The following is a 20,798-nucleotide window of genomic DNA, read 5'->3' as shown; positions in this document are numbered from 1 at the left end:
TCAATTACAGATGGCCATCGTGAGCGTGTAGCCTCAGACGTCCCTGCGTGTATAGCATCAGACATTTACACCGCCTCTCTGTTTGTTAATCATGTCCAAAAGCATTTCATCACCCGACCCGTTCAGTCTGCATGCCGTCTAATCACGCCTCTGGACACCAGACCCAGGCATTCTAACAGACTTCTGCTGTATGGTCAAAAAACAACAACTTGATTGTATTGTATCAATACTGGCTGCTTAAGAGATGTCCTAGATGTAACAAGCTACTACATTTTAAACAGCTGTTTGTTTAGTTTGGATTAAATATATACATTCATTAATTAAACGTGTGTTTGATGCCATTCCTTATTCCGTTCCATGCATTACAATGAGCCCGTCCTCCAATTTCTACCTCCACCAGCCTCTCCTAATACAGCTCATAACTACATTTACATTTTTTGTAAATTTTTAGACATTTAGCAGACGCCTTTATCCAAAGCGACTTACAACAAGCACATTCCAAGTAAGTGAATCATCTATCCATCAGTCATGAAAAGATAAACAAATCTATGCTAGGACCAGGGGCCATTGGCAGTCACCATGCTAGAAGAAAAGCAGAGCAACTGTATTATAACTACAGTCATCTCACACTGTTGTCGTGACCTTTCAAGAACTGAACATGATATACCTCGTACAGCCCTGTATATACATCATATCAGACGCCTAGTCCCTCTCCGTCAGCCATGCTGGACCTTGTCATCCAAGAGTGACGTGTTTCAACCTTTGCCAGAGACTCCCAATCTGCCCTTCCCTCTGTGTGTTAATCCATCCTCAGCCGCTTCAGAGACCATCTGTAGATGACATTTGGCCTGTCAGTCGTTTATTGATCGAGGGCTAACAACATGGCCTGTAACGCCTTCATTTCTACCCCAGGGATCAATAAAATACCTATCTATCTGTCTATCTGTATATCTGTCTGTCCATCCGTCCGTCCGTCCATCTATCTATCTATCTGTATACTGGTCTGTATGTCCGTCTGTCCGTCCATATATCTATCTATCTATCTATCTATCTATCTATCTATCTATCTATCTATCTATCTATCTATCTATCTATCTATCTATCTATCTATCTATCTATGGGTATGTAAAGTACAGGTATGCAGTGTGTTGGCTGGGAAAGTGCCACCAATTGTTCTGCTGGTTTCTTTGTAAGAGACTAACCTGGATAGTAAAAAAGGTTAAATGATCTAATGATCGCGGCGATATTTATGTGACAAGAATGGGCTTACAATGAGAAACACTTAGGATAGATGGCCAGTCTGTCAGTTGCTCCCATGCCTTCTAACCCGGCTATATTTCCCCATAAATCCATGAGTGATCACTGGAGAGGCAACAATTAATTTACTTAAGAGGTTTTCGCATGGGTTTACAAGTTAATAGGACTATCCTGAGTAGTGCATTTGATTAAAGCCTCTTAATTAGCCAGGTGTAATGGTCTATTAGTCAGCTATGCTTCTGAAAGGGCAAGTGGGGAATGATTGTTTTTATGAGGTACTTCCAACTCACCTTTTACAATGTCAGTGTAACACACAGGATTTACAGTACACCTTGTTTCATATTGTGGAATATTATCATCTCGCCTTCTGCTCTTTATTTCCTGATTATTAGATTAGATTACATTAGATTACACTTTATTGTCATTGCACAGAGTACAAGTACAGAGACAACGAAGTTTGGCATCTAACCAGATGGTGCAAATAGTGGCATAGTGCAAAATACATGATAATGTAGATGGTGCAAGGTATTACAGTGAGTATAAATAAATGAATATAAAAGTCAACATACATGAGTTGAATATCAATATGATAAGTACAGTAATGATATTTTATGTACAGTAATGATATGATACAGTTATGACAGAACAAGGGCAATAGGTCTTGAGGTAGGTAACATAGGTAGGTATGCTGACTCGCATAGAGAAAACATTGGTTCAATCAACGGCTGACTCCCATAGAGAAAGAATTGTCTCAATCCGTAATTAAGTCATACAACAGACTAGAGTGCTAAACGGCTAAACGCATCATGGTATAATGCATCTATTAATAATTCAATGTGTCAATGTTTTAATTGTCTGTTTCTATCGGATACTTAAAAAAAAAAAAAACGTATTTAACCAGGCAGGGCCAATAAGAACTAATTCTTATTTACATTGGCGGCCTGGCAAAAGACAAAAGCCTCTTGGGGGGAGGGGCTGAAAAGAAATCAGGTTATATGTTAAAAACAAAGAACACACACGAGAGACAGCGGCACACATCCAAAATTCCAGCACAGTTAAAAGAGTAAAAACATACGTACATCTCCACACCTCCTCCACTTACAGTCACAGCATCAAAAGGGACAGCATCACACATCCACATAAACCCGCACAACATTAAGCACAGCAAAAAGCACACTAACAGCATTCGAGAATTAGCAATACATACAGTATGCAAATTTGGACAGACACAGGAAGTCAAACAGACATGCATGGGACAGACAGTAAGCAGCCAACAGGGGGGGTTTGGAAAAACACTAGAGGGTTGAAAAACAGTTTCATGTGTCAGTGAGAATGTCCATGATAGAGTCCTTAAAAGCTGATTTGGAAATAAGAGTGTCCAGTTTGAGTGTTTTCTGTAAATTGTTCCAGTCGTTGGCTTCAGCAGCCCTGAAAGAAGATACAGTAGATGATAAAACAATGAGTAGAGTGTTTTTTTCACGTTTTTTTTCATGTCTTAATAGACAATTCATACGAGGTTTGTACGTTGTTTAATTTCTCTCCTCAGACACTTCCTCTTTAAGACGGGCACAGGAACCACCCCTTTCTTCGGCACGGCAACGCCAGGCTACACCATGGCAACGGGGGCGGTGTACTCCACTCCGGCCCGCCCCCTACCCAGAAACACCCTCTCCAGAGGAGCGTTCAAGTTCAAGAAGTCGCCCAAACACTGCTCCTGGAGGTGCACCGCCCTCAGCGCAGTGGGCGTGGCCACGTTGCTGTCAATCATCCTCAGCTACTGCATAGGTAACTACTGGACCCGCCTTGTTCATGACACTGCTTGGTTAAGCTTCACATTGAGTTTTATACACACTATACATGTGTAATAACACTGTAATAAGATTACTTTTATACACACTACTGTAATAACAGTGTAATTGAAACTCTGAATCGGTCTCCGTCCGTTCAAATGTTAGTATGTTCGTATGTTACAAGCGATATCAATTTGCGATATATATATACATATATGTGGAACTCAATTTCGTTAAACCTTAAAAGCATCTTATTAAAACCACCTGATGGAGCAGATGACCTGGATCCCAGGGGGGGATTATTATTATTTATTTTTGTTTTAGTTTTTTCTACTGTTCTGTGTCGTATTAGTTATTATTGTTTGTAACATGCTTGTTTTGTGTCGCAATGTTAAGAATAATAAAAAGAAAAATCAAATCAATTTGCGATATCAGTTTGGGTGAATGATACCTCTTGCCATAGAGATCCGGCATTTACAGAATTACACTGATTGGCCCAAGGGGGGCGTTATAGTTAACAACTGAAGTTCAGAAATTACATTGATTGGCCCAAGGGAGACCAGATGTTTACTGTAGACTTGTTACTCTTGCCACAGGAGAGGATACTGGTGGAGAGAACATCAGGCTTTTCCAAAGACGTTTTGAGAAGTAATGAAAGAGGTTGAATAAGCAGCCTTTCAGCCTTTCACCATGTTTCATCAGAGGGGCAGTGAAGCTCCCCCAACATGGCAAATGACTTTAAGGCAAACTGTTCCCAAACTGTGCTGCTTTACTTCACCAGTGATTGACAAGTTGATTAGACTGAGCGACTTGACTGATTTGTTTTCATACTGACCTCAAAGCCTATTTTCTACCCCGCTGCTCAGATGATGCCTAGATGCTCAGATCTCATCTCAGATGTTGTGATGTTATTCAAATCAGTGCTTATATCAGTGAGATGACAGAACTTCAGTTCAATGTCAAGATTCAGTTCCACCATCTTGTCTGATCTAAGATGGTGTCAGATCACGGCAGTTCTTCTGACAGGGCCTGAAGTTCTGATAGGATAAAAAAAAACTAGAACCTCAGATGACCCGCCTCCGACCCACAGGAACCCCCGACAAACACCCCATGCTGTGCAGTTCAAATGCCCTCGGAGCAACCCCATCCACACGACACTGTCAGAGAGAGAAATAACAGAACCAGCTCAAACCAGAACCCTTAAAACAGAGAACTGTGCCAGTCCTGAGCACTTGGAAGACGAGATAAGCCTCAGAACAATAAAGCCCTCTTTCTTAGTTCGACTGCAACCACATCTCAGACAGGAAGTGCTTTGATCTTGGGGCAGGAAGTCGGGGTACGATACCATACACTGGATTTAGCTCATCCCCCCCGCCCTCAGGACGCGCTCCACAGAGGGGGATTTAGGCAATCTTTTTCCAGCCTCTTGCTTCGCTAGCTGAAGCTAGCTGACTCCTGGCTAACCTTTTATCGCCTTGACCGCGGCGCTAAAACCAGAGGAGATTTATCTGTCCTTACTGTCCTCCTGTGTCATTCACACGCTTAATCACAGGCTGTTTGACTTTCCTCTGAACTGGTGTGGGGTTCAGACCGCGAGGACACCGGGGGAAAAGGACGACATGGTCGTATAGAGAGAAATATGTCTTTGATACACAGTGTGTCCATGTGGAGATGATGCAAGGGCTACAGTTTAGTGCCGAACAAGGAGAGGAGTGCTCTATCACAGGAGAGGGTCGTAAAAGTGACATGTCAATATGGATGTGCATCAGGGGAGTCTGGCTGAGGTAGAGGTCCGAGGGCGGCCTCATTGTAATAATAATGCATGGAACAGAATGAAGAATAGTATCAAACACGTGTTCCCACGGTCAGCTGTAGGTAAAAGTGAGAGTTAAACAGATACGGGCATCCTTTCAGCTCCCTCCCTCCCCCCCCCCCCCCCCCCTCCACCCCTCCCTCTCTCTGTTCTCTCTGGCCAACTCACCTACCATAGTTCACTACTCTTCCCCCTCTTCCTCCAGACTGGAACAAACTTACTACGACACATAAAATGCACACGCGCACACGTACGCGCGCGCACACACACACACACACACACACACACAAACACATTTTTGTATTTACCCTGTGTTTCCGGGCTTGTCTTTGTGCTCATTTCATTTTGAAGTACTCCTAGCTTTGTGTTAGTGAAGTGGAGGAGGAGAAGAAGCCGACTTCTCTCCTTTTGTCTGTGAAGAGACACAGAAAACAGAAACTCCACCTGCTGCTATGGCAGCTTCTGCCTCGGCAAGCGTTAATGAACGGACCTCCCCGAGGAGCCCCATACAGTGTCGGTCTGGCCACGCTGCCACAGCACGTTGGCCAGCCTTCATACAGGCCACCCTGGGCTTGGCAACAAAAACAGACAAACTGAAAGCAGCTGGGAAATGAATGTGTTTTGTCCTTTGTGTCTCTGGAAAAGTTGTGGTCCCCCCTCCCCGCGTGCAACAGTACTGTATATATGGCAACTTGTTTGCCGTATAAAAAAACATATTTTCTGTGAACTTCACAGCGATGCAGCTCTTCGGCCTGAACTGGCAACTCCAGGAGGCGGAGAGCCAGCCGGCGTTTGAGAACGGAGGGGGGAAGGCTGTCCCCACTCGGCCCAGCTTGGTGACAGCTCTGTCCGACAGTGGTAAGGGCCAACAGACACACAGCCACAACACACTGAATAAATAAACAGAATACGCTTTTACTTTAGCCTGAGCTAGCGTCAGTGTTGCCAACTGTCTCGAATTAGCCGATGCCAACTGTCTCGTATTTTGGCTGGATGAATATACGGGCCCCCCATGCGTAGTACGTATTGGTTAAGTGGGGCAATTCCAGCCTTAGCCTGAGCTAGCATTCACATTAGCTATGTGTGCCTTTAAGTACAATTGCATTCACCTTAGCCTTCTTACATTGCATTTTTACATTTGTTTTACATTTAATAGACACCTTTATTCAAAGCAACTTACAACCAATACATTTGCCTAAGTAAGTGAATTATCTATCCATCAGTCATTATAAGAAAAAAAGGTAATCTATGCTAGGACCAGGGGCCATTGGCAGTTACAATACTAGAAGAATTATAGTATTTTTTATTTTATTTTATTTTAATGAAAGCCTTCATTCAGCCTGCATTCACTTTCACATTCTGTGCCAACTCAGTTCTGCGTCTCACCCTAGATTCAGACCATACGGTATGTGATGCTTGTGGAGCCTCCGCAGCAGAATCGCCCTCGGTTATGTTGAGGTTTTTAAATACATCTGACTGAAGTGGAGCTTTTGAATGCCTGCTGAATTCTAATGGACAGAGTCACACAGCTTTTCACGGCCAAATCATAATCCTTGTATTCAGCGTCTGACACACACACACACTCACACGCACACGCACGCACACACACACACACACACACACACACACACACACACACACAGACACACACACACAGACACACACACACACACACACACACACACACACACACACACACACACACAGTGCCTCCACTCACCTCTGCAGTCATTGAATTAACCTCTCTTGTAGTTAGGATTCACAGCTATGATGGTATTAATTAGGTCTGATCAGGCAGGTGAGAGTGCCATTATTCAAACTGAGGGAGATTTAAACCCTCATAAGTACTGCTAATTAAGATATCGCAAGGCAGGTTTAAAACAGTTTAAAAGCAATCGATAGTGGGCTGTTTCCTCCCTTGAGGCTCTGTCTGTGTGTGTGGTGTGTGGTGTGTGGCGTGTGGTGTGTGGCGTGTGGTGTGTGTCTTCATTCTCAGGCATTGACAAAGAACTTAAAGCACAAATGGCCCTGCCTGTTTTTGGGTGGTCTTCAATGATTCATGTTGAAATGACGAATGTGAGAATCAATGACATGGATTATCCTACCCTAATCACCCAACAACTGGGAACATTCCCTGTATGTTTTAGTTATTTACAAACACTGTTTTGGCTCATATCATAAATGTAACGTAAGAGTCTCTAATGTATTAAATAAATCTGAATTATTATGGGGCCAAACATATTTCTGCATTGTTTAATTTTTTTCTGCAATTAGATCATTTCATACCCTTAAAATGTGTGAGTATGACTCATTTTTTAAATGGGTATCTCTGTATGTAACCTTTAATTAAAAATATTATTTCCCCCGTGCTTTGCATTAGTTGTTCCGGCAGCAGGTGCTCTATATCAGATGGATATTACAGTTTAGGTGTTAACTATGAAGCTATGAGTCACAGTGAGCCCGCAGAGCACAGCAGTAGGGAGAGAGCCCACTCTGTTCCAGACTCACAACAGAGCTATTAACTGAGGTCATTTCTTTTTTAGAGGGAGGTGTGTATCCTAGATTGTATTTTTATTATTCATTATTTTTCTACCAGGCAAAAAGGGAGAGTACTACTGCAACGATTGAGAGAAGAAAATCACTTCTCTCAAGTTGTGGATCAGCATATTTTTCCCATTAAAAAAACAACAACAAAACTTTTATAACATTGTCCATTCTTTTATTGTATAATTGTATTTGTTTATTATGTTCTTGCCTTTTCATGCTGGCTTATTGGACGATAACGTTTTTAACGTCTTACTTCAACTTTTGTTTTTGGCTCACGCTGCCAGCTGCCCAGCAAGCTTCATTTAAACGGTCTCTCCCCCCCCTCCCAGGGAGGAATGGAGCGGTCCATCAGGAGAACAACTCCATTGACTCTGGGCAGGTGGAAGTGGGTCGAAGGATGGGCCAGGGCGTGCCTCCGGGGGTGTTCTGGCGTTCCCATCTGGCCATGGAGCAGCCGCGCTTCCTCAAGTTCAACATCTCCGTCCAGAAGAACGCCCTGGTAGGGGTCTACGGGAGGAAGGGGCTCCCCCCGACCCACACTCAGGTAAGGTCAAAGGGCAACGACATGCGATGAAAACAAACTCAGGATTCAGTCAATTGTAGATTGCAGCTTTTAGAGTTCTTTATTGTCACCATACTCCGCCAGCAGGGTTGTTCACGTGGGGTCACAGCATTCGTAAATGAAATATTTCTTTCAAGGGATCTCGTTCCCTGATGGCTCCTGATTAAACATAGTCATTACAACCATTAGGAAGCTTTTAGAAAACTTGAATGTTACATACTGAATCTTTAATAATCAGCTTCTAATACTGAAAAAGAATGTAGAATCATTTTCCACTCCACTACAAGGAGCGAAAGGTTTCAAACCTTCTCGACATTTTAGTCCCGGTGAAGGAGGGCCTCTTAGATCCTCTTAGGGGTCTATAGGAACGGACCATTATCAGGAAAAGAAACAGAAAGTCCAATTCAAATGACGACAGGAAAGGGAATTACACCTCTGACGAAAGAAACTAGACAAAAAAAACAACACAAAACCCAACAAAAAACAGAGTTTGAAGACAATTAATTTCCTGCCTTGGCGTAGACATCAAAGACTGTTGTCTGTCGATGCCAGACGGACACTTCAAATGACGACAGGAAAGGGAATTACACCTCTGACGAAAGAAACTAGACCAAAAAACAACATAAAATCCAACAAAAAACAGAGTTTGAAGACAATTCATTTCCTTCCTTAGCGTAGACATTAAAGACTGTTGTCTGTCGATGCCAGACGGACACTGAGCCCACTGAGATTCTCCTCCTCAGAGAAACCTGTTAAATTGTAGGGAGATAAATCGATGTGTTTACTCACCATACTAACTGAGCATGACAGACTCCAATGAGAGGTATTGACGAACAGCTGCATTCACAGCTCAGAGAGGCAGAAAGAGAGAGAAGTAGAAGAACAAGAACAACAAGAAGAAGAAACATTCACAGCTCAGCGACAGAGAGAGGCGAAGAAGAGGGATGAGGGACAACTTTAAAGTGCATCATCATCATCACCGCCCTCCACATTATAGACTTCCCTCTGTTTGTTATTGACTGTGTGAACAGCGCCTCAGCTTGTTGTTTTTGTTCCTGACAGACTGAAACCTTTCGACGCTTGTTTGAATTAAACCAGCTTTAAGGCTTTCGTGGCGGGCGGTCGGGTTCCGGAGTCGCGGCGCGCTGGGCCCGGCCCGGCCTCACCGGTCTTGCCCTCTATTACCTGCTCTCATTGTTAGATTGGTAAAAGGTGTGCGTGTGTGCGTGTGTAAGGGGGGCGAGCGGCTGGGTGGGATTGGGTTTTCACGGCAGCTAATCGAGATGTTGGCGAGCGCTATCAACGGAGCTGGGAGTTCAGGAGCTTAGAGCCCGATCGGTTTTTATTGCTTCTCTCTCTGGCCGCCAACACAAAGACAAGTGCATCCGGCAGGTTAATATCCCCTCTCTGCCCCCCAGCGCTCCTCTGTAGGGCTTAAATCACACACTATGTTAGCTCCCCCCCCCACCCTGCCCTCTTCCTTAATGCTTCATTTCCCATCAGGGCAGAGTCAATGGAAAAGGATCCTTTGGTCCTCCGCGAGTTGCATTCTATCCATACTAAATCCTTTTTTGTGTGCGTGTGTCTGTGTGTGTGTGTGTGTGTGTGTGAGCACATGTGTGTGTGTGTGTGTGTGCACGTCTGTGTTTGTGCATGTTTGTGCGTGTGTCTGTGTGTGTGTGTTTGTGTGTGCGTGTGTTTGTGTGTGTGTATGTGTGTGTGTGTGTGTGTGTGTGTGTCTGTGTGTGTGTCTGCGTATGTGTGTGTGTGTGTGTGTGTGTCTGCGTGTGTGTGTGTGTGTGTGTGATCCAGTATGACTTTGTGGAACTGCTGGACGGCAGCAGACTCATCGCTAAGGAGACGCGGGCTCCCACTGAACCAGAGACCCGGCCAATCAGCCTCCACCAGGCCGGCTTCATCCAATACCTGGACTCGGGGGTGTGGCACCTGGCCTTCTACAACGATGGGAGGAGCCTGGAGGCAGTGTCATACAACACCATTGTCCTGGGTAAGAGACTGCTGCGATGAGTCAAATACTGACAGTGTGTCAAATGGTGTGTGTGTGTGTGTGTGTGTGTGTGTGTGTGTGTGACAGTGAAGGAGAGAGATAGGGATTTTCATTCGTTAATATTAGATTAGATTAGATTAGATTAGATTCAATTTAACTGTCATTGCAGAGTACAAGTACTAGACAATAAAATGCAGTTTAGCATCTAACCAGAAGTGCAAATAGTGATATATAACATGACAGTGATAGTGATAGGTACAGAATGGCAAGTACGGTAGTAAGAGGTATACACAGTTATCAGTTATGTACAGTTACAGTAGCTATGTACAGTATGGTATGTACAGATGTATAAATAGAGGCTATATCAAAAGAGGTTGTCCAATGTGCAAAAATAATGGTATGTGCAAAGGTCGTATTTGTAAACAGCAGTAGTGCAGAGCAGTGGCGGATACAGAAAGTGGCTGATGGGTAGGCCTGGAAAAATCTGGGTGGGCCTGAGTGAAACTCATCACCGCACGTTTTAGACCTATGTATGAGCAGCCAGATGGATGGAACACAACCGGGCTCGCGATCATAGGCGCCGATTTATGTTTCTGCCCGTGGGTGCTCGAAACATTTGGGTACGACCAACACGCATGCACACACGCAAAATATTCGCAGGGACTGGAGGAGATCACTATGCAGACCATGAAACGAACGGAAAATAAATAAAGTACCTGTCTACCCAATGCAACGGACAGCCAAACAAGTTATTATAATACACACACGCAAGGCATTCAAGCGCACGCAATTCAATGAATTAACCAATAACCATCAACTATGGAGGACCAAGTCTGACAGAATTAACAATAAATATATAGGTACATAAATGAATGTATGAACACATAAATGAACGAATACACACTAGGATCCTCTGTGATATTCCTTGAGCAGACAATTCCGCAGTTTCCACAAAGCCTACTGCTCGTTCTTTAATTACCCCTCCATGAATGAATCGAATACAGACAGCAACTAGCTCGCGCTTGGATAGATCTTTATACTCATCCGCAAGTATGGCATAATATGTGGATTGCTCATGCAGTTCAGACTTTATCTTTCGAATTAGCAGTGAGGCTGCAGCCTCAAGCAGCTCATCCTGAATGTGATGGCTTAGGAGCGTGGCATTTCGAGGCAGTTCCTTCAGTCTATTTTCAATTTCTGGATCATATTTTGACATGAACTTGAATAGCTCCAAGAAATTACCTTTATTGAGCGCCTCTTCCGTTTCTCTGTGACCTCTAAGTGGAATTTCCAACTTGGCACACAACATAGCAATGTCTAACACAACTTTAACGTGTTGCCGGTTTCGCTCTATGAATGAAACGGCATCACCGTGCATTTGATTTAACACTGTCCCACTGTCCCAATCAAGGACCCCAATTGAAATAAGCCAGTGGCTTTCTTGGGTTTTTATCCTTTTAGTTGACCTTGTATGTAATATGTACTCTCATGTACATACTTCTGCAAATCTTCTAATAAAGTTTTCAATCAATCAATCAATCCACGGCTTTGGGGTCCATGGCTTTGCCCATCCAACTTGGTGAGGGCAACAGCATGCGGCTTGCTAGACTCGTGTTTGTCACAGGCCTGCCGGAGACGTTTCCAATTTTTGTATCCATCTCTTATAAAAGTGAACTCCGTGTGCGCCTCTGGGAAATGTCGAAACACTTTACAAAAAATAGCGTCTCTTTCTTTACTACCGGTATATTCCATCCACTTGAACTTCTCGTACCAATTTCTACTGAAGGAGCGCGATTTCCCATCTATTACAGTGGTAGTAGGGAATGTTACCAGCTTTGGTTGAGTGGCTGGTTCCTCCATGGCTGACAGATCCGACGGTGTAGTCCTACCAGTTCTTCACAAGCCGATGGCAATGACGGTCGCAAGACAAAACTATTCACATTACAGTTAGTTAGTGAAAATTAAACTTTAAAAATATTTTATTATTAAAAAATATGTATTTTTATGAATCTGACTGGGTGGGCCAGCTGTCAATCTGGGTGGGCCTAGGCCCACCCATAGATCCGCGCCTGGTGCAGAGGGTAATTGAGTGTTCACATTGATCAGGGGTGTCTGTAACAAGCAGGAGTGCAAAGGCTAAATATAATAATAACATATTAATATATAATAATTTTATTTTAACATTTATTATCATCATTATTATTGTATGATTTGTCTGAATATGTCATACTTGATTTTGTTGCTTTTGCAAAATGTAAAATGTTGTATCATTCCTATGAAGAGAGAGAGCGTGAGAGTCTTTTAAGACCTCTTTTTTCATCAACAACTGTGAGTGGATGTGTGATTACAGCCAGAGCCAGACAACCACATAAACATGTCATTTCACATCCAGTAATTATAATTGACTGTGTCTATACTGTGAAGCTGTATGTGTCGATGCTGTGAAGCTGTATGTGTCTATGCTGTGAAGCTGTATGTGCCTATGCTGTGAAGCTGTATGTGCCTATGCTGTGAAGCTGTATGTGTCTATGCTGTGAAGCTGTATGTGCCTATGCTGTGAAGCCGCAGGTGTCTATGCTGTCAAGTCCTATGTGTCTATGCGTTGAACACATCCTCTTCTTTACATGGCAGAAATCTCTCCATTCTATCCGACACCTCATTATTGTATTGGCTCAGGAACTTTGCTGTTATATGTCGAAGGGGCTTGGGTTAAGCTTGAGTGAATATGTCTGGATTCCTTTGGGAATTCCGTCAACATTCCAATTTCTGGAGATATGAAGTTTCATCGACCGTCCAAGGTCATAATTGGCAGGGAAGGTGGTGAGACACAGCGGATGGATACCAGACAACTCCGAAGCAATAACAAAACAGTTTGCCCTCTTAACACAATCGAAATGAACCACCCCTCCCTCTGCCCCCCCCCCCCCCCCCCCCAACTCCCCTCTCCCGCCCTCTTCCCCTCTCCCGCCCTCCTCCGCTGGGTCTTGGGGGATCGCATCCTTTATGAGCGATGGTCTGTTGAAGGAGCAGCCGATCCGTCAGCGGGATAGATGTCAGATTAACTTGAAGTCGGGGAGGATTTAGAAGGCTGTAAACACCGGGGAGCTTCTGAAGCTGTCTTGTGTGGGCATGATCAGTCATTCAGCGGAGACCTTCCGTCAGGGAAGTCTGAAACAAAAAAACGGGCCACGGAATAAGAGGAAACATCCACTGTTTGCGATTGTTAAACATACTCACTGTTTGGTTGAGATCATCGGGGATGGCGGTGGGGAACACAGTCAGGCAACGGTAAACACGTGTTATGGGAGCTTGAGGCTCAGTGGGACATGGATAAGCAGCAGGAATTATACATGTCTTGCCTGTTACAGTACAAGTCGTAGGTATTACAGATGCGAGATGCTCACATTGACGACCTGTAATTGGGCTGGAGAGCTCGGTGTGGGACTGTGATGAAGGCAGTGTGTTTCACGTTACCACGCGTCTCTTTCCGTCCCACAGAGTCGGTGATGGAGTGCTCACATAATTGCTATGGCAACGGAGAGTGCGTGTCGGGGTCCTGCCACTGTTTCCCAGGGTTCATTGGGCCGTACTGCTCCAGAGGTACGTATGTTCTTTAATCAGGGGAGGCCCCCCCCCCCCCCACACACACACACACACACTTACACACACAAACCAGTCCAAACCAAACCAACACATTAAACTGAACACTGTCACACCACACTGAACCACTGGCCTACACTTTCAATCAATCAATCAATCAATCACATGTATTGATAAAGCACTTTTCACAGTGACAATGATCTCAAAGTGCTTTACAACAAGAACAACCGACTCGACTCTAGCGCACGTTTGTTCATGACACTCACACCTAACACATTTACATTTAGATTAGATTTTTTTATATTTGCCATTTAGCAGACGCCTTTATTCAAAGCGACTTACAACAAATACATTTGTCTAAGCAAGTGAATCGTCTATCCATCAGTCATCATAAGAAAAACAAATCTATGCTAGGACCAAGGGCCGTTGGCAGGCACAATACTAGAAGAAGGAAGAACTACTTCTTTTTATTTATTTAGTTTTTATATTCATTTATTTACAGTAGAGAAACAGTAGCCTACAGGGCGGTAGTGGGGATGAGGAGGTCTTTAGGAGGGACGGTTAAGATGTAGCCTGAAGATGGTTCTTCAACCTACACCCCAGCCTTGCAGTGGACAATCCACTGAAGCAACATCATTAACCATAAACGTCCGTTCACAGAGTTGCTGACCCCCTCCTTGCTTCTCTCCGTCAGCGGCATGTCCAGTCCTCTGCAGTGGCAACGGCCAGTACACTAGAGGGCGCTGTCAGTGCTACAGCGGGTGGAAGGGCACGGAGTGTGACATCCCCATCTCCCAGTGTGTGGACCCGCAGTGTGCCGGTCATGGGGTGTGCGTGGCGGGCGGCTGTGTGTGCAACGCGGGCCACAGGGGAAATAGCTGCGACCAAGGTACAGTAAAGGGACACTCCGCTGAAGTTTTGCTACTGCTGCCTCTTTTTGGCCTGGGTTCCATTGCAGAAGCAACCTGTTACCTCAACGAGATAATATGAAGGATAAACAAATAGACAGGTACATAAATAGATAACTGGACGTTGTTGGCCTCAGACATTAGTCTACAGTCTAGAGCAGGGATACTCAACTTCAGAGGCCAAGAGGGCCACATTTAAACCACAGCAGGTGCAAAGGGCCACAAATTATTATTAACATATATTTCAGTGTTTCCTCCAGGAATTTCCACATTAGTGGCGGAGAGGCGATTCCTTGCCCGCCTTGCGCATGCGCGCTCAAAGCATATACTGTATATATATATATATATATATATATATTATATACTGTATATATAATATTGTGCCACCTTGACAGATGAGCTTGCGTGACAAAAGAGAGGGGACTTGTGCTTTTCACTGACACAAAGAGAGCGAGGGCGAGAGAGCACCGTTTGAATAGGAGCTCGTTAAGGAGAGCGAGTGGGCGAGAGAGCACCGTTTGAATGGGAAAAAAACGTTACACAAACTGAGTTTTCACATGATTTTGAAGAAAATGTGAACACTATATATATAGTGTATATATATTTTTTTTTTTACTGCATTCATAACCAAGCATGTCGGAGGCCACAAAATAAGCGTCCATGGGCCGGATGCGGCCCGCGTGCCGCCTGTTGAGTAAGTCTGGTCTAGAGGCTCCATTTGCAGGATAGATTTCTATATTGATGGGAGTGGGTCCAAAGTAGAGTACTGGACAGTAAAAGGGATTACTCCTGCTGCCTCTTGGTCAGAGGGTCCTTACAAAATAGATCTCAATGGGACTCACCTGGATAGGTAAAAGATAGATAAATATGCAGGTGAATAAAATAGACCGACCTGTAGCTAGAGACTGGAAAAGATAATGTACTGGTTTTCAGCCAGCCTTTCAGGGGCGTGCGTGGTTCCATTGCTGCTGTTTTCAATCTCACCAAGCGTGTCATTCCCGTACAGCCCATATCCACACGCTGCAATATACTCTAGCATTAGCTCTCTTCAAACACTTAGCCACGCTAGCATTAGCTCTCCTCGAATGCTTAGCCACAGTTACAGATAGGGATTGATTCTAAACGGTTCACCAAGGTTCTGGCTTGCGTGCCCTCCTGCTAATAAGGCACCTGTTAGAGTCAATCGTTCAGGTAGGGGTCCATTTCTCTTCTTTATAGAAAAGACCTCTCCTCTTTTCCTCGTCAACCTCTCCTCTTTTCCTCCTCTATTCAATCAGTTTAACTTTATTGATGCTCCCGTTCAGACACAGAGGCAATTAACGGCTCAGATTTACATCTTTGGGTCAGTGGTCCCCGACGTGGACAATGTTATTGAGTGCAGTGGGTAATTAAATCCCGTTTTAGGCCTAAATTTTAAGTGAATTAAGAGTAGAAACGGACGCTATTGGTTGGCTGCAGAGTCCTCTACTCTGCCATGTTGTTACAGGAAGTGGTCTCTGGCCGTTGATCAATTGATCCATCAACTAAATAGTAAACCCAACATCGCCTCCAAATGATTACATTCTGGGGGAGCGTTTCTGCAAACTAAGGAAATACGGTTTTTGTAACATACGAAATTATGATTATTATTGAATGATGACTTGCTTGGCGGTTAGGCAGTATTAGGCATGGTCAGTTGATCAAGTCAACTAAATAGTAAACCTAGTAATTGTTTTGTCTTGTTCTCATTCATAGTTGATCTTACTTGACTGCATGAGTGCTGGTCATTTAACTTATTGAGTAACCTGTTGAAGAGGATGTTGATTAACATCTTAGCCACAGCAAGGTGGAGGGTACTCTTTCGCAAACAGATCTTCTCTGTTTTTCTTTTTAAAATAAATTGTAGGTTATTTTTATTTTTATTTTTATGAAAGTGTCCAGCAGACTGTAGATCAGTGAAAAAAAATTGACAGGGGGTGTAGACTTTTACTGTATTGAACATATGCTTCAATGGACATGCTGTCTTCTGCTCCGGTCTCTGCCCATCCCAGCTAATACAGTAGATGCTTCCTTGTGTCCCTGCTCTGTGTGTCCTCGCTCTCTCTCCGTAGTGGACTGTTTGGACCCGTCCTGCTCGGGCCACGGCGCGTGTCACCATGGCGACTGCCACTGCAACCCTGGCTGGGGCGGAAGACTGTGTGAGATTCTGAAGAGCACGTGTCCAGAACAGTGTTCCAACCACGGAACCTTCCACACCGAGACCGGAGCCTGCGTCTGTGAGCTCAACTGGACCGGAGCTGACTGCTCTGTAGGTCAGACAACCTTAGCTTACTCCCATCTATACTCTACCTTACTACCATCTATACTCTACCTTACTACCATCTATACTCTACCTTACTACCATCTATACTCTACCTTACTCCCATCTATACTCTACCTTACTACCATCTATACTCTACCTTACTACCATCTATACTCTACCTTACTCCCATCTATCCTCTACCTTACTCCCATCTATACTCTACCTTACTCCCATCTATCCTCTACCTTACTACCATCTATCCTCTACCTTACTCCCATCTATCCTCTACCTTACTACCATCTATACTCTACCTTACTACCATCTATACTCTACCTTACTCTCATCTATACTCTACCTTACTACCATCTATACTCTACCTTACTACCATCTATCCTCTACCTTACTACCATCTATACTCTACCTTACTCTCATCTATACTCTACCTTACTCTCATCTATACTCTACCTTACTACCGTCTATACTCTACCTTACTACCATCTATACTCTACCTTACTCCCATCTATCCTCTACCTTACTACCATCTATCCTCTACCTTACTACCATCTATACTCTACCTTACTACCATCTATCCTCTACCTTACTCCCATCTATACTCTACCTTACTCCCATCTATCCTCTACCTTACTCCCATCTATCCTCTACCTTACTCCCATCTATACTCTACCTTACTACCATCTATCCTCTACCTTACTCTCATCTATACTCTACCTTACTACCGTCTATCCTCTACCTTACTCCCATCTATCCTCTACCTTACTACCATCTATCCTCTACCTTACTCCCATCTATCCTCTACCTTACTCCCATCTATACTCTACCTTACTCCCATCATACTTACATTCACTCACCAACAGCCAAATAATTCCGGAACACTCACCACCCTAGACCTAGTGTTCTATATGTGGTGTTTACCTATTAACAATACTTTGATTGGCTACAAAAGGAAGCATCATCATTTATGCATTTTGGGTGTACAAAGTCACCCTTTGCACTTTTGAATGTTGACCATGCAACTTTATTCACCCTCTGCACTAAATGAGTTAAGCTGCCCCAATTGCTGTGTATTTTTCCAGTGTACTGGCTGTATTAACGTGCTGTGACATTCATTTACATTTCACTTACTGTAGTTGCGTTTTATGTCTATCTAGAGGTAACCATGACGAAGGATTGCATTTATTCTGAGGCTGAAATCCAATCAAATTTGAGCAAAGTCTGCCTTAAACAGTTTAAAGTTTAGAATTTAAAATGATGAATGAGTATGCAAAAAAAGGACTGATTGTTTGGGGGAACAGGGAGCTATTGTTTTGATTTGATAACCAACTTTTAAGTGAAGTCATTTGTTATACTGTGAAAAGGCTTCTCGAAATTCAACACACATTCCTCTTTGTCAGCGGAACGTCCGTTGCTTGTCGATGCCAGAACTGAGCGTTGAAGAACGAGGTTAGTGGTTAGCGGTTAGCCTTGCAGGGTCCAAACTCTTTTTTTCCCCACCTGGGTCGAGAGAGAGTTCTCTCTCTTAATTATCAGAGGCAGTTCCTCTTCAATTAAATAAACGTTAATTAACTAGCGGGGGACGTGGATTGACTGTACCACCCCCCTCTATCCCCACCATCCCCCCATTCCGCCAGAGTCAGGGCTGTGGCAAAGGAAGATAAACACTGCTTCGCTAATGAAAAATTGATCACATGGATTCTTATGGAAGGGTGGCCCCCCTCCGAATCGAACGAGTCCTTTCCAGAGGGATGGTTGATATTCTGCTGTGTCGTCTTTCAGGGTATAATCAGGCCCCGCCAAGGTCTAAATCAGGCCCCACCCAGGCTCTCTGAATCGAAGGCAAACTCCATTCAGAGGCAGGTGAATACAGCAGTCCCTTAACTTAGTGACAATGAGGGGGTGGGGGGAAGGGGGGAGGGGGTAGGGAGAGAGAGAGAGAGAGAGAGAGAGAGAGAGAGAGAGAGAGAGAGAGAGAGAGAGAGAGAGAGAGAGAGAGAGAGAGAGAGAGAGAGAGAGAGAGAGAGAGAAGGGGGGGTCAAAGAAAGTGGAAGATGGGGGGAAGTGAGAGAGTGAGAGGAAGAGTAAGGGAGATGAAGAGAGTGTCAACGAGAAAGGGAGGTGTAGTATGCCCTGAGGATGTGATCAAGAACAGAAGAGTTGATTTAGTATCTCTGACGTGTTATCCTTCATTACAACTTCTTGTCCATGTTGACGTGGTTGCATCACGCAATTCCTGTAGATTTTTCAGGTGCACTTTCAAGCTGTGAATCTGTGAAGCTGTTCTACCACATCCCAAAGGTGTTCTATTTGATTCAGATCCGGTGAGAGACGTCTGCTTTATGACTGCTTTGGTGCATTATCATGCTGGAAGTAGCCATTAGAAGATGGGTACATTGTGGCCATGAAGGGATGCACATAGTCAGCAACAATGCTGAAATAGGCTGTGGCATTCGTATTTGATTAGTATTAACAGTCCCAAGTGAGTGTGCCAAGAAAACAGTCCCCACTCATTCCCCACCTCCACCAGCTTGGACTGTACAGGTGTTTCTAATAAAGTGTTTGGTGAGTGTATATTTTCAGACTCACATCAATATTATCATTATTTTTTTTAACCTCTACTTAGAGTAACGTCCGTCAAGGTCTTCGGAAGGCAGCTCCCGCTGCGTTAATCGGTACTGTGGTGATCTGTCAGAGCTTTCTTCCACCTCTGACCGTAGGGCATGGCCAGTTCCAGCAAATTAACACTAGAACAGCTGTGCATTTTTTACCTACTAAAAGAGCCGCCTCTTTACAATGCTCAAGCTCCTATTTACACACAACGACCACTAGTTGACCGCTTGTATATTAGCCTGCTTCCTACACAGAAAAACGGCAAAATAGCTTTATATTAGCTTATGAATGATGAATGGTCTTTATTGTCATTGATATAGTACAGGTACCAAACAACACAATTTGGGAGGGGGGGCTCCCCTGGTGCTAGGAAAGAAAAAAACAAAAAAACACAAAAAACAAGAAGGGAAAGGAGCTGGTTTACATAAATAAAGGCTATGTACACTATCCACTATACTATACTATACTATACAAATAAAACACTGTGCTGTACTCTATGCTATGCTATACCTATTCTAACATTTCCTATTCTCTGAACCTTATGTACCCTAGGGTTGTCATATTGCACATAGTGTTATTGCACATTAATTTAAAGTGTCGCAGTTTGCAGGCTTGAAATGTACACATTTGTGCCTCAGCACTACACCTGATTTCAATCCAGCAGCTGCCATCAATCCGTCCAGACTGTCCAGGGCCCAGAACCTAGGTCTTTGCTGTGTTCAGGGCCTGAATGGCCCTGGGGTAGAAGCTGAGCTTCAGTCTGTTTGTCCTTGCGAACATGGTCCTGAACTGCCTGTTCGAGGGCAGCCGAGCAAAGTGTTCGTACCCAGGGTGGGATGGGTCTCTGGAGATCTTGGAGGCCTTCCTGAGGCAGCGTGTGTTGTACAGCTCTTCCAGAGAGGGGAGGGGGGCGCCGGTGATCTTCTGGGCCGATCTCACGACTCTCTGTAGCGCATTCCTCTCTGCGGCTGTGCAGCTGGAGAACCAGTTGCAGATGCAGTTAGGTGAGGATGCTCTCCACTGCGCAGCGGTAGAAGGCCACCAGCATCTCCTGTCCGATGTGGTCTTTCCTGAGGACTCTCAGGAAGAAGAGCCGCTGTTGTGCCTTCTTGATGATGGCTGCTGTGTTGGTCTTCCAGGACAGGTCATCCTGTATGTGCACCCCCAGGAATCGGAGGGTTGAGACTCTCTCCACGCTACCTCCGTCGATGAGCAGGGGCTGGACCTCAGATTTTTTCCTCCTGAAGTCCACGATGATTTCCTGGGTCTTTGACTGGTTCAGCAGCAGGTTGTTAACCTTGCACAGCTTGCTCATCTGCTCTACCTCATCCCTGTACGCCGCCTCGTCCCCCCCCGAGATGCAGCCCACCACGGTGGTGTCGTCTGCAAACTTTACGATGGAGTTGC

At 44.4% G+C, this 20,798-nt stretch overlaps 1 protein-coding gene across 1 annotated transcript in view; it reads left to right on the top strand.

Annotated features, from left to right (window-relative positions):
• LOC308153774 (teneurin-3) overlaps nt 1-20,798 on the top strand; it is a gene marked incomplete at its 5' end in the record, with an annotated part of 137,292 nt that overhangs the window by 59,939 nt on the left and 56,555 nt on the right. The window contains 7 exons of the mRNA XM_080526966.1: nt 2,804-3,042; nt 5,596-5,718; nt 7,737-7,951; nt 9,782-9,977; nt 13,476-13,577; nt 14,272-14,466; nt 16,576-16,776. Of these exons, the coding sequence (XP_080383092.1) occupies nt 2,804-3,042; nt 5,596-5,718; nt 7,737-7,951; nt 9,782-9,977; nt 13,476-13,577; nt 14,272-14,466; nt 16,576-16,776 (1,271 nt within the window). The remainder of the gene's footprint in view (nt 1-2,803; nt 3,043-5,595; nt 5,719-7,736; nt 7,952-9,781; nt 9,978-13,475; nt 13,578-14,271; nt 14,467-16,575; nt 16,777-20,798) is intronic.

The sequence above is a fragment of the Nansenia antarctica genome, assembly GCF_963989245.1.
Source record: "Nansenia antarctica genome assembly, chromosome: 3".
NCBI classification, from domain to species: domain Eukaryota; kingdom Metazoa; phylum Chordata; class Actinopteri; order Argentiniformes; family Microstomatidae; genus Nansenia; species Nansenia antarctica.
Note: the sequence above shows the minus strand (reverse complement) of the source record. Positions and strands in the feature narration are given on the sequence as shown.